Here is a 14,033-nt window from a genome sequence, read left to right as displayed (position 1 = left end):
GTTGATGTCTGAGTTTATAAATTTGAACTTTTATTATATTTGTAAAACACTGTGAGAGTTGCAGACTCCGCTCTCGAGTGGGTCACCTCTTACCATCATCAAACAGACAGTTTATAGTCACTGTAATAATTTATAATTTTGGTAATTTCACATTTACTGCCCCTATGAGCTGTGGAGTACCTCAAGGCTCTGTCCTAGGACCTCTTCTGTTTTGTGTTTACATTCTTCCACTTGGCAGATTAATGCACAATCATATTATTTCTATTTATCACTATGCCGATGACACACCACTTTATATGTCTGTAAAAAAACATTAACTTCTGTCTAAAGGATGTTAAATGTGGATGTCTGATTAAAAAAAAAAGAGACCAACCGAGCTTTCGATCAGCACGTCAGCAGGGTAGCTCATTCCTGTTTTTATCAACTTTCAAAATCAGATAATTTCTCTGCCTTGGACAAAGTTACACATGCATTAATTTTCTTAAGAATTTATTACTGTAATTTGCTTTTTGCCTGCCTAAACAGTACAGGCATACGTACATCTTCAAATTATGCTAAATGCTGCAGCCAGACTGTTAACTGGATCAAAAAAGGCAGATCACATAACCCTGTTTTGATTCATTTTTGTAGATTTGCTTTTCTGCAGTAACTTCTGTAGTTTACTTTGCTATTGTATTTTAATGTTCTATTCTTTTTTGCAGTTTGAGTTCCTTTTGTTATGGGGGTTTATTGTATTATTTGTGAAGCACTTTGACACTATGTTTTGAAATGTACTCTATAAATAAAATTATTAGTATACTTTTTTTTTTATCAGAATCATTGCAGCTAATTCATTATTGGAAATCAGCCTAGTCATGCTGACTGTGCTACAGTTGTTATATACTCTGTAAATTTTGACTTCCTGTCGTGGAGCAGCTCCCCTTATAGAAGACATGCCATGAAGATTTATTTTTTTTGGAGGCTGGAGAGAGTTCAGAGGGTTTTGAAAGTACAAAGTGGGGCAATTAAGGAAGTTCTGTACACTGTAAAAAAGTTAACAGTAGTTGCGAATGTGTTTTGAATTACATATTTTTCACAGTGCAGCCTCGATTCAGGTTACAGTGAACTGTAGGAAACACTGTACCGCTGCTGTAGGCAAAAAAAAGTATGCAAGTCACTGTGAATTTAATGAGGATAGCACTTTATGAAAAGAGGTTACAAATAATAAAAAGAAAAAAACTGCAATTGTACACAGAATGAGGTTATGGTGAAGTCAGTAATGAGCACCACAGATGCACTTTAAGTCATTAGCAAATCACTGAATGTCAAAAAGCTTTTAAGGTTTGATATCTTGTGTTGCATTTGGAAAATACTGCAAGAATATAGTGTGGTGAGATGGTGTGTGTGTGTGTGTGTGTGTGTGTGTGTGTGTGTGTGTGTGTGTATCTGCTTATCTGAACTCTCCATTTGCTGCCCGCTGTCACAGGAGTCAGACTGAAACTGTAAACCAGCACAAACTGAGTAAGTCGTTATATTTAGTCTCTGCCCAGACGCTGTAGAAAACCACACACAACACTGCAAATGAAAAACATCAGAATTAAGTTGGTTTAGATGTGTGATGAAATAATGACATTTTAGCATTAATCTATTATCATTATTTGTAAGATCCACTCTCTATAAGCATTACTGGGAAGTTGGAGTGTATTTAATTTCAGTTTATAAAAGCTCTCCAGGTCCCTCCTTCGTCAATCAAACACTCTGGACTGTATATTCAGTGTCTAATCCTGATCTTATTTTAATAGAATTTATCAAGGGAGTCTGGTTCTCCTGAATTTCAAATTATTTTCAGTACAAATGACACATGTTGGGTCAATGCGGGCTTTTTAATGTTTATACCACATCACTTTATATATAAATCTTCGCCGTTGTGACTCAAAGGGGACAGCCCAGTGTGAGGAAGCGGAGGGAGGTGATGTGAAGCCCTGCACGTCTCCTGCAGGTTGCATCAGCTCATGTTGAAGCAGCTGGCAGGCGGCACGAGCCTGAAGCAGGACAAAACTCACAAAATCACTCTGGTTTCAAGCATCATTATTAGCTGAACTGTTTTTTTTTTTGTTTGTTCGCATTAGAAATAAAAACACAGCTGCGGCCACTTCTGACCGTATTCATACCGTATTAAAAGCAAACAACAAGTAGCCTCAAATCACATTAGAATAGCCTCAATCAGCGCACTAATGAATGAAAACATGATATAAACTGAATATAAATCACTGCTGCTCTTACTACTAATAAAATACGTGTGTAATAAATGAGAATTTAAAAAGAATGACTCATTTAAATAGGAACGAACTACTGCATTGAACTCTAATAGAGCTCACTGTGTTGTAGACTATAGGAGGTATTATTATTATTATTATTATTATTATTACTATTACTATTATTATTATTATTATTACTACTATTACTATTATTATTATTATTACCGGGGTTTGACTACCACAGTGAGGCGCTGCTGTGTGTGTGTGTGTGTGTGTGTGTGTGTGTGTGTGTTTCGTCACTGCAGTCACGTTGCCTCCCGGTCAGCCGGGCGGGGTTAAATAGCGGATGTGTGCCGCAGACCGGCACTTCAGCTCCGGCTCTTCGCGCTCTGTAGACGCTCAGAACAGCTCAGAACAGCTCAGTTCAGCTCAGTTCAGCTCGGCTCGGACGAGGCTCCTGCTCAGACAGCCACCGGCTCCTTTGGTGTTTTTTTGTGCCCGTTGTCGTCTTCTTTCCACCGGGATCTAAGCAGCTCGGTTGTCCCCGGAGGAATGCCCAGGGAGCTGACCCAGAACAGGATCCAAAAGATCTGGATTCCCACCAAGGATGACAAGCCGGCGCCCCGCAGAGGTAACCCCCCTGTGAGCTTTGTTACCTGACGGTGTCGGTGCGACACTTTTAGCCTCCATTTTGTCCGGCGGCTCTTTTCGCTTCTGCTCATCGGAGCCCGCTGTTGTCACCATGGTTACCAGGGTGCCGGGTAACCAAGGTGGGTGACGCGATCGGAACGTGAGCGCGGCGCCACTGTACGGCAAGCGGAAAGAGGCAAAATATCAATTTATACTATTTGTTAAAAAAAAAAGCAAATCAAAACAAAACATAAAACGATTTAAGCAGCAGCGTTCAAACTGGTTTATACTGTGTGTAATTATAAACCTCATGCAATTACATTATTATTATTAATATTGATATTAATGAAGCATGACTTCAGCATCTTTGCCTGACAAAATACATCTCAGGTGCATATAAAGACATTAAAGGGCAATTTTAAGAGATTAAAATAGATAAAATGAATGCAGGAAAATAAAGAGATAGATGTTTTTCAAATAAAAAAGTGATAAATGCTAAAAACTGTAAACGTAGTGGCTGTACAAAAGAAAGAAGGTAGATGCTACAATAGAGGAAAGAAGTGTTTAATAGGCTTTTAAGAGCCCAAACCAGGCTTGTGGAGAGCGCAGTGAACAATCAGCAGCTTTTATGTAAAAGTATGTAAATGATGAGATTTGGTACTCTCAGCTTGCCATAGTCTCATTTCTGCCTTCAACCCCCTAAAGAGCCAAGAGTAGAGATCACTGATGAAGCTCTCTGCTGTGTTTTTGAATGAGACTTTGCCTCATAATCTTTTTCAGTGCTTAATGTTTAATGCTACAGCTGAAAGTGTTTCGTTCAGACAGAGTATCCTACCAGCTCGTCACTTCAGCCTCTGCTGCTGCTCACTGTGTAATGATGGCGATGTTGTGGTTTGCTGATCAGTGAGGAGACTGAGCTGAGACATTTGTCAGGTGTAGGATGTGATGGGATGCTGTACTGGGGGGACAGAACATCTTCTTGATGCAGAATCATCTGCCCACTTTGATCCACTGTGTGGATCCAGAGTAGCCTGCAGCAGCACATCACATGATATAAAATCTCCCGTTTGAAAACGACCTCACCCCGGCTCGTGCAAGCCGGTTCAGAGCGTGCAGAAGTGGGTCAGTGTGCAGTGAGGTGGAAGTAAAAGGCGAGTCTGGCGGCAGCAGACGGCCATGTGCTGGCTGGGAGTGGGTCGGCATGGAGAGAAACGGAGACTATAGCTGCTTTCATGAAGAAGTTCAGGCAGTTTGCAGCTCTTGGCGTTATTTGTAAGCAGAGAATGACAAATATCTCCACTGTAAATAGCAGCAAACTGTCAGGATGCTGTTTTTATTACAGCAAGTAATATTAAACGCCACTTTGTACGTTGCAAAAAGCTGTAAAACCTTCCTCAGTTTTAAAACAGAGCTTCGTGTGCTGTAAAAATCCAAACCAAAAACACCACTGATTGTTTCCAGAAACTTTGAACTAAACAAAACTTTACAAAACAGCAGAAAAAGGCTCATTTCACTGTTAAAAAGCTGTTTTTGACAGGGTTTCATGGCACATGAAGTGGTGTATCAATGCTAATCATCAGAGCACAGTAACAACAGCTTTCTACAGTGAGTTCTTTAGCAAGCTCTTCCCTTAATGAGCCTCTCAGGTTGCAGAGCACAAGTTGCTCAGTCAAGATAGAGATGCTTGTAAACAGGAACTGTTTTCACGACCTACCTACCCCCCCCCCATCCTTCTCTGCAGCGGCTGGTGCCCCCCCCCATCTCGCCAACCCGCCCACCGTCATCGTGATGGTTGGCCTCCCGGCTCGAGGAAAGACGTACATGTCCAAGAAACTCACCCGCTACCTCAACTGGATCGGCATGCCCACCAAAGGTACACACACACACACACACACACACACAGTTTGTTCAGTAGCTTATCAGCGACACAGTGTTCGCTCAGGTTTCTACCTCTGGGACATGCTGTTCATGCTCGGTGCTTCTTCCTCTGTTTGCCTGTTGTAGTCTTCAACGTGGGGGAGTACCGCAGGGAGGCGGTGAGGAACTACAGCTCCTACGACTTCTTTAAGCCTGATAATGAGTGTGCTGTAAAAATCAGACAGTAAGTCCCACACACACACACACACACACACACACACACACACACACACACACACACACAGTGACGTGATATGAACTTCTCCGCTGTCTCTTTGCTCTTCAGGCAATGTGCCTTAGCAGCCTTGAGGGATGTGAAGTCCTATTTGCAGGACGAGGGAGGCCAAGTAGCGGTGAGTTTCCCATCATGCATCACCCGCTTTTCCAAACCCTTTAAATGAGAAGCCGTCGTCTTACAAAGCCGCGTCGTGTCTCCGTCAGGTCTTCGACGCCACAAACACGACAAGAGAGAGGCGAGAGATGATCCTCAAGTTTGGCACTGAGAATGGCTTCAAGGTGAGTGTTGCTGTGGCGACCAGAAGAGTCAACGTGCATCATCATCATCATCATCAACATCATCATCGTCAAGGCAGCGACTTTTAACTTTGTCTTTGTGCTTGTAGATCTTTTTCATCGAGTCCGTGTGCGACGACCCCAGCGTCATTGCGTCGAACATCATGGTGAGTCACAAACACGACACAGCAATGTGTCCTGACGCTAAATATTTCTAACTCTCTAGCATCAGACGTGGTTTTTGCCATCTGACAACATTCCCTCCTCGTGCAGGAAGTGAAGGTGTCGTGCCCAGACTACCGGGACTGCAACAAGACTGACGCGATGTTGGATTTCCAGAGGAGGATTGAGTGCTACAAAACCAGCTACCAGCCTCTGGACCCCGATCAGCACGACAGGTAACCGATCAGCATCCATCTTGTCAGACAAACTGCAGTTTCCAATACAAACCCACATGAATCTGTCATCTCTAATCCTGTGTGCCCTCCTCCTCCTCCTCCTCCTCCTCCTCCTCCTCCTCCTCCTCCTCCTCCTCCTCCTCCTCCTCCTCCTCCAGGGACCTCTCCTTCATCAAGGTGATAGACGTGGGCCGGCGTTTCCTGGTCAACCGGATTCAGGATCACATCCAGAGTAAGATCGTCTACTACCTGATGAACATCCACGTCCAGCCCCGGACCATCTACCTGTGTCGGCACGGAGAGAACACCGACAACCTGGTGGGGCGGCTGGGCGGTGACGCGGGCCTGTCGCCACGGGGCAGACAGGTATGAACAGCCGTAGACAGAACCTTCAAAGTACGAGGTTAAAGGAGAAGACTGGAATTTTAAAACAGCGGCCCTGTTTTTAAAGATCTTGGGTTTGAAATGATTGGTAGGTAGAAAAACTGAGAACAGGCAATGAACATTATTCAAACACACCAAACTCCATTGACAAAGGCAGTAATTTTACCTAGCAGAACTTGGGAGTGGCTGGTCCACTGCTAGGGTAGGTTAGCAGGTTAATTAGATTGTTTGTGTTATTGTGTGTTACCTTTACTGTGTGTTGGGTCTGAGCTAACACTTAAGTCACACAGTAACACAAAAAAAGAAACTGATTCAGACAGTGGTAGACCTACAACTCCAAAGTAAAATTATTGTTTTTGTCAATGAAGTCTGGTGACATTTAACAGAGCGATATAACAGCTATTTCTGGTTAAACAAAAAAGATCTAACAGGTTGTCAGACACTTAGAATAACAATCTGAGCCTGTTAGTGGTAAAAACAAGTACTTTGAGTTAATACACTTTGATCTGGAGCATTTGCCACAAAGGATTATATTACAGCCACTGCAGCTCTGCCCGGCTAAAGCGATCTAGTGGAACAAAATGTACCAGTCATTTCAAACCCACGTTTAAAAACACCGGAGTTATCCTTTAACAAGATAACAACATTTTAAGTATCATAATGGATGAATGCCAGGAGTTGAACACTGCTCCCCTCCTGCTGCAGTTTTCGGCCGCTCTGGCTCGGTTTGTGGAGGAGCAGCAGCTGAAGGACCTGAAGGTTTGGACCAGCCAGCTGTGCAGCAGCATCCAGACGGCCGAGCACCTGGGAGTCCCCTACGAACAGTGGAAGGCTCTCAACGAGATAGACGCCGTGAGTGACGCTCCAGCACACACTGCTCAGATACACCGGTCGTTCCCAGACTGAAGTATCACACTTTGGATGTGCTCTTTTCAGGGAGTGTGTGAAGAGATGACGTACGACGAGGTGAAGGAGAAATTCCCCGAAGAGTTTGCGTTGAGGGATGAAGACAAGTTCTACTATCGCTACCCTGCTGGAGAGGTACACACACTCTACAACCACATTTAACAAACCTAAGCTTTAATATTTGATAAATATCTACAATTAAATGATAATACAGCAATAAATAGCCCCCCCCCTCTCCTGATTGCAGTCCTACCAGGACCTGGTCCAGCGGGTGGAGCCGGTCATCATGGAGCTGGAGAGGCAAGAGAACGTCCTGGTCATCTGCCACCAGGCCGTCATGCGCTGCCTGCTGGCCTACTTCCTGGATAAGAGCGCAGACGAGATGCCCTACCTGAAGTGTCCCCTCCACACAGTGCTGAAGCTCACCCCGGTCGCCTATGGGTGCAAAGTGGAGTCCATCTATCTGAATGTGGAGGCCGTGAACACCCACAGAGACAGACCGGAGGTAACGTTTGAGCTGAGTCACATCCTGTGTAGCCGACCGCTGTGGGTCACAGTTCACTACAACAGGAAACGGAAAGCAGTGAATCCAGCTCAGGTGTGTTTGGTATGTCCCACCCTGCAGGAGGTGAAGAGGGGTCCTGGCACCTTGATCAGGAGGAACAGCGTGACTCCTCTGACCAGCCCCGAGTCAAACATCAAGAAGCCTCGCATCGACGACCTGGACGAGGCCCCGATCCAGGAGCTGCCTCCCTCTGTGGCCTCGCTGGCACTCTGCAGCCCCTCACACCTCCCGCTGGCCCTCGCCGGACAGGTTGGTTCCTCATAAACAAACACGCTTCAAGAATTCTATATTTAATTGCTTCTATGATTCAACTGATCCGGCTTTGCTGACGTCTCATGGCTGCTAAACGGTTTTTATAGCAGGAGGTTTGAGAGTTGTATCTGGATGGAAAAGCCTCTGAAGAGCATTTAGGACGACATGAGACACTAAACCATGTCCCTCATCTGTTTCCTCTCTGACTGCCTCTGTACAGACTGCATGTATGTTCGCTCACTTGTTTCCCGTCCTCTTTCCCTCTGCCGCCCTCTCCTCCTCTGCACCTCACAGCACTGGCTGGGCAAAGTTTGCCTGTAAGTATGGGCTCACTTCACTTCACTCTCTCTGGCTGTCTCGCTCTCTTCATGTCACCGCTCTGCTCTCTGGCTGTGTTCACTGCTGTTTCTCCTCCCGCACTTCCAGACGATTTAACTGAAAGCAGCAACGTAACACTTAAATCTCATTTGTAAAGCATAAAGAAATATCAATCCACATTCAAAAATGTGCATATTATACCTTCTTTTACAGTCACATTCTCTATTTACCTTAGACTGGCTCTCTGAATCTCATTATTTACAATGATAACTCCAACATACTTCAGTAAATCAGTAAAGTTCCAGTAAATCTGTGCTCTCCCAGACTTTACTCACTTCTGCAGAACAGCAGCTCTGCTTCCTGGAATGTGGGAGAAGAAAAACACAGCTTTCATACTGTATTTGTTCAGAGGGAATTCTCCCTCCGCGCTTTAAATTCCTGTGATTCCTGCCTGCTGTCGTCATCACAATGTGCTGCTGTGATTCGTGCTGACTGTCCTGTTCTTGTCTCCGTGTTTGGGTTTATTTGTGGCCCGTCTTGTCCTGCTTAAAGACGAACCGTCCTCCAGTATCTGCGAGTGGTTTCTCTCTTAGTCTTTCAAAGGTAAACACGCTGTAGAGGCTTTCGCAGTTGCTCCGTAGTTCAGCCTGCAGCCACATTAGACAGCGGTGACTTCAGATAACTGTCTGCCAGACAGACTAAACCAGATTACTGTGACACAGTTAACTATCTAGATGTCGCAGCAGCTTTTTGAGGAGCTAACCAAGCTTTTTTTTTATCTAACATGCTAAAGATAGCTCCCAGTAGATGCTTGTTTAGTGCTGATCAGTGGAACAGTGGTTAGCAATATTATTGGATATGTGATAATATTTAGAAGATCCCTCTGTAGAAATAACATCAGACAAGAAGGATGGTTCACACTTGTTAGATTTTGGCTCCCTAGCACAGAAAAACCAAACATTTCTCCAGCAGGCAGTTGAATGAACGTGCAGGTGTTCGTAAACTTCACCGACTACTTGAGGGCGAGTGCGTCGGTGTCTGTGCTAGTTGTTGCTGGCGCAGCGGAAAAGCTTGGATGGCCGTGTGTGAGGGTCTTATCTGCCTCATTTATAATCACCTGAGGATTAAGCCTTCACACACACACACACACACACACACACACACACACACAGAGTTGGCCACAGCAGCCCGTTCACACACTCATGAACTCCTTGCGAGTTTTCTTGCCCTCTAAAAATACCATAGAGGAAGTCAGGGCCTGAGAACACACAGGTGATGTAACCTGTGGTTTAGGGATTACACTACATGAGAGAAGCAGCCGGCTCCTGTATAGTTTCTGCAATGTAGAAGGCGTCTGAAGTCTTAACACTGTTTTCTTTTTCTGTGTGTGTTTACAGGACTTGAGGAGAAACTCATCTGGTCGCCATGACGTCCTGCAGCCCTGCCAGTGAAACTGCACCGATGTGGCTCAAGAGGCCGGAGAGTGAATCGCTGACAAAGACTTGCTGAATACGATAATGTGAAACATCAGTTTGTCAGATTTAATTCGGTAAATGTTGAATCACTTTGTCACCAGTTTCTGCACCTTTTTACTGTCCGAAAAGGGCCGTGATTGTTTAACTGCTGCCCTGTCAGACTCTTAAATCCTCCCTGTCTTGCTGTTGTCGGACATTTTTATTTTCTCTTTGACACCCATGAACCTGCGTTTTTCTGGGACTGACTGTGACTCATTTAAATCGACCGCCATTCCTGTTGTGTCTCACAGTTCAGACGTCTCTCGGGGGAAACCAGCTTCTTCTGGTTTGTTATTTTGGAGAGACCAAAGACCTTCATGCTGGGAGAAAACTTTCAGCTCACCTGTTTTTTTTTTTTCCAACCTCTGGCTGCACTGTCCATGAAGAAGGATGTAATATTTAATTTACACTGTAAACTCTGGAAGCACTGGTGTTTGTCATGTTTTCCAACGGGAGTGCAAAAGAGGAGCGTCATGATTGAATCGACTCCTTTATATGCTGACACGCCACAGAATTAGCGATTATTTTGCACAGTGGGGATAAAATCTGGGTTTCTCTGTCACTATGTGTTGGTGTCGTCACGTTACTTCACAGTAATGAAGCCGTAGAGTGCCTGTAGTGCTTGTTTTGCAAGCCTGACGCCGCTCCTCTTGCCGTGTCTCTGGAAGCGACCGCTGGAGGAGAGGCGCCGCATTTCACCTAATAACTCCACATATCGTTTGAATATTTTGAATGTTGTTTGAATATTTTGTTTTTCATTGCGTTTAGTTCCAGCGCTCCAGCCCACGCCCACCTCTCCTGACAAGAAACTTAATTTTAAGTTTATTCTCCTTTTTGCTGTCGTTGTCTGCTACGCACAAATGTAAGCACCTATATTTTTGTTATAACAACGCGTGCTGTTAATAATATCTTTGTAAATGTTAGTGTACATACAGTATAACTGGAGATGGATGGGAGAGTCTCTGGGGGTGTTTTAATGAAGATGTTTTTGTACTAATGTGTCGGGGCTGAATGCAGAGCACGATCTGTCGGGAAAGAACCTCTCAGTGAAACTTGTTTGCTTGAGATACTTGAAATTTGTTTTTTGTAAAAACAGTTTTATTATATTCTTTATTTATTTTTCTGTAGTTTTGGATGACTGCTTGGAGCAAGAGGCACTTTGTTTTAATCAGAGGACTATGCATGAGAGGACAGTGTGTTGTACAGTTGATTTTGCATCTGCTGGACCAATAAATTAACTTCAGGAAACTATACAGTGTGTGTTGTTTCCTTTTTCTCATTGTCCAACATTACTATTCTGCCCAGCCTTTGTGTTTCCATATATGGAGCTTATCTGCAGTGCTCACAGCGTGCACCCACTCCCCTTCCCTCACTATCTCACCCATTCACAAGCTGCCTGACTCACACAGTGTGAGTCACATTCTGTTTATCAAGCTAACTGTGACTGGCTGCTGCTGGCAGGATGTTGCTGTGAAGTTGCGTCAAGCGTGGATGATAAGAGTTCTCTCTATCCAGCAGAATGAGGTTCCTGAACTCTAGTGGTGATACGTTCAATTTCTGTGGTAGAGACTAAAATACAGAGACGTGTGTGGCTGGCAGGTTTGCAGTTTGAACCTTGAACCTTTCTCTGTGTGGGTTTTATCCCTTAAGGATAAACAGTATAGACAACAGGTGGATGTTACAAAAGCAGTGCAGGTATTAACACATCACAGACATCAGTGCTGTCTTCAAATGACAAAGTATGGACACGTGATTTGGAAGTCAGCTTTCATGTGATAAACATGGCCGATATGTAAAATTAATGTTTTAACTTCACTGTCCTAATGAGTTTTATAACCTAAATGGACAGTTGAGTATTTTGTGTAAAGTTAGAGTTAAATTACTGTTTTTGTCAATGGAGTCTGGTGCCTTTGAAAACAAGCACTTTTAGTGGACCTACTTTGATCTGGTGTGATTCCCTGAAAGTACAAACAAAAACAAACACAAAGCTAAAAGCAGAAGTCTGAAATAGTTGTTTTGATCATTTTGAGACACTCTTATGTTAAAAGGCGAAGCAGCTGATTTGAACTCACCCCTGATGCTGAAATACAAAGTTTGAGTGTGACGTTTTCACCACTTTGCATAAGTAAACGATCTGATATATTTTACTGCTCCCTGCTTAGTGAATGCTTTTTCCAGAAGGTGAACATTTGGCTCAACAGCTACCAAGTTTGAAAAACTGTAAAATATATATATAAGTTCAATATACACTATTTGCTCATTTATAGAAATGATTGAATACAGTGATTAAGAATTAGTTTGTGTGTGATGTCCCAGCCAAAAACACTGAGATCACAGCACACAGTACAATGATTTGTTGTGGAATAACTTGCACCAACTGTAGAAGAAGTATTTTATGTACTGAAAACTCTAATACTGAATAAATGCTGTAAGTAAATACTGATATGGGTATAAAGTACAGCAGAGGGTTAATCCTGCTGCTAAGTGACATAAACTGCCCCTCAAATTCCAGATGCCATTCAGGATACTGTGCAGTGTAGTGCTATTTCCTCTCCACACACACACACACACACACACACGCAGACGCTCTGGATCTGCCAGCTGAATGTGGTATTTCCTGATGTCTGAATCACAGGCAGACTGATTGTCTTGGCTCAGGGTGGTCCTCCTGTGGCCAGATTGGTTATGTGACTGCAGTCAGGTCCACCACTCACTGCTCCGCCTCCACACACACACACACACACACACACACACACACACACACACACACACACACACACACACATACACAGACTCACAGCATGACTGAAACTCTAAAACCTACTTTGCATCCAAACTTTGCATGCTGTTGTCATTTATAATGAGCCACTTTACTGATGCAAGTTTGCATCACACACTCTGTCTGCACTTTGTATTAGGCTCTTTAAGTTCTACTGGCCTTTAACCTCCTCTTGTTTCACTAACTGTGTTGTGAGCCTGAAGTAGACTTCACCATGGTCAGTCTGGTGTTGGTAGTTATTGTTATGGTGGTGTGTGTGTGTGTGTGTGTGTGTGTGTGTGTGTGTAATCCCTGTGGGAGAGAGGAGCTGCTGTGTCAGGCGTATGAATAGTTCATGGGCTTGGTGTTAGCAGGCAGCGCTAAGCCAGCAGCTCCACAAATAGCCGCTTAATTCTGCGCTGACGAAGGATTGTGTGCGTTCCCAATCGCTCAGGTTAAAGGTACACCACGCAGAGAGTAATGGAGCGCGGCCCAGTAGGCCAATGGAGTCGAGTCAAAACTCAGAGCCTTTCTTCAACGTGGGCACCTGCTCCAAACAGGAGTTTAGGTGACAGTTTACCAACATCTACACACACTTTCACAGCCTGAGTCACCGTCAGCAGGTGTCTTTGTCATTCCTTTAGCATGACTCAGCGGCCTGTCCTCCTCATCCTCCTCTTCCTCTGAGCTCTTCCTTATTAGCCGGTCATGTGTCCCCGTCCCATGAGCTCAAAGTGATCTTGGCTACTTGTTCCCTTCACACACAGAGTATAAACACACACACACACACACACACACACACACTCAAACATAAACTCTCTGACCCATACAGACACGACAATAGTCTCATTCATGAGTACAACCATGGGCACTTGTGCCCCGTGGGTTCTTTCTACAGTTGCCAAGAGATACATGGAAACATTTGTGAGTAGCTCAGTTGATTAAAAACAAAAGAAATTAATTGATTAAAAAAAAAAAAGATCCACAGATGCCTCTTGCCGTAACACCAAGAGTGGCATGAAGCGTGCTTGAAAACTAAAAAAGCAAGAAGAGAATCTCTAAAAGTATCAGTAGGAGGTTGAAACATCCAGCTTAATGTGACTAAACTGACAGTTCAATTGATAAATATTGTAAAAATATCCACCCGTAAATCCTGAATGGTTTATTATATTCACATGATCAGTGGAAAATGCATCACTGCCAGTAAAAACACATTTATGTCTTTATGACTGTCGGCCTTCTGCACTCGGTCAGATGAACGTGTCTGATTCCCACACGTTCCTGTCCGGCGTGTGACTGGAAGTTTACTGGTTCAAACCTCGGAAAAACCCGTTTAATAGACCGAAATATGAACAACAACTACTGTATAGAGTCTCCAGTAACCTAATATGTCCCAAGAGTCTGTCAGAACTTAAACTTGATCTCCACATTAACAAAGCAGTCAGGTTAGTCTTTAAAAATGGCTTTTGTTAACATTCAGTCTTGTTTTGTTGCCGAAGTGAAATTACAGCTGAAAGTTAATATGATTTACACTACTCACTAAAAGTTTGGGATATTCGGCTTTCAGGTGAAATTTCAGGATGAACCACCACCAATACATTTCCTGCTTCAGTTAGAATTGGTATTTAAACAGTCCTCCTC

The 14,033-nt window shown here is 43.8% G+C and overlaps 1 protein-coding gene across 2 annotated transcripts; it reads left to right on the top strand.

Annotated features, from left to right (window-relative positions):
* The first annotated feature begins 2,684 nt into the window (after positions 1-2,684).
* pfkfb3 (6-phosphofructo-2-kinase/fructose-2,6-biphosphatase 3) lies at positions 2,685-10,885 on the top strand. 2 transcript variants are annotated; one of them, XM_070853635.1, is made up of 14 exons: positions 2,685-2,868; positions 4,609-4,740; positions 4,872-4,968; positions 5,071-5,137; positions 5,226-5,300; positions 5,408-5,464; positions 5,571-5,695; positions 5,854-6,061; positions 6,785-6,931; positions 7,016-7,120; positions 7,233-7,490; positions 7,611-7,799; positions 8,097-8,119; positions 9,518-10,885. In XM_070853635.1, the coding sequence occupies exons 1-14, from the start codon at positions 2,790-2,792 to the stop codon at positions 9,522-9,524; spliced, it is 1,569 nt and encodes a 522-aa protein (XP_070709736.1). In that variant the 5' UTR covers positions 2,685-2,789; the 3' UTR covers positions 9,525-10,885. The 2 variants fall into 2 exon arrangements, with proteins under 2 accessions (XP_070709736.1, XP_070709735.1); XM_070853634.1 differs by lacking the exon at positions 8,097-8,119.
* The last annotated feature ends 3,148 nt before the right edge of the window (positions 10,886-14,033 follow it).

Source organism: Pempheris klunzingeri, chromosome 22 (assembly GCF_042242105.1).
Source record: "Pempheris klunzingeri isolate RE-2024b chromosome 22, fPemKlu1.hap1, whole genome shotgun sequence".
In the NCBI taxonomy this organism is placed as follows: Eukaryota; Metazoa; Chordata; class Actinopteri; order Acropomatiformes; family Pempheridae; genus Pempheris; species Pempheris klunzingeri.
The sequence above is the reverse complement of the archived record's forward strand: the minus strand, read 5'-3'. Positions and strand labels throughout refer to the sequence as shown.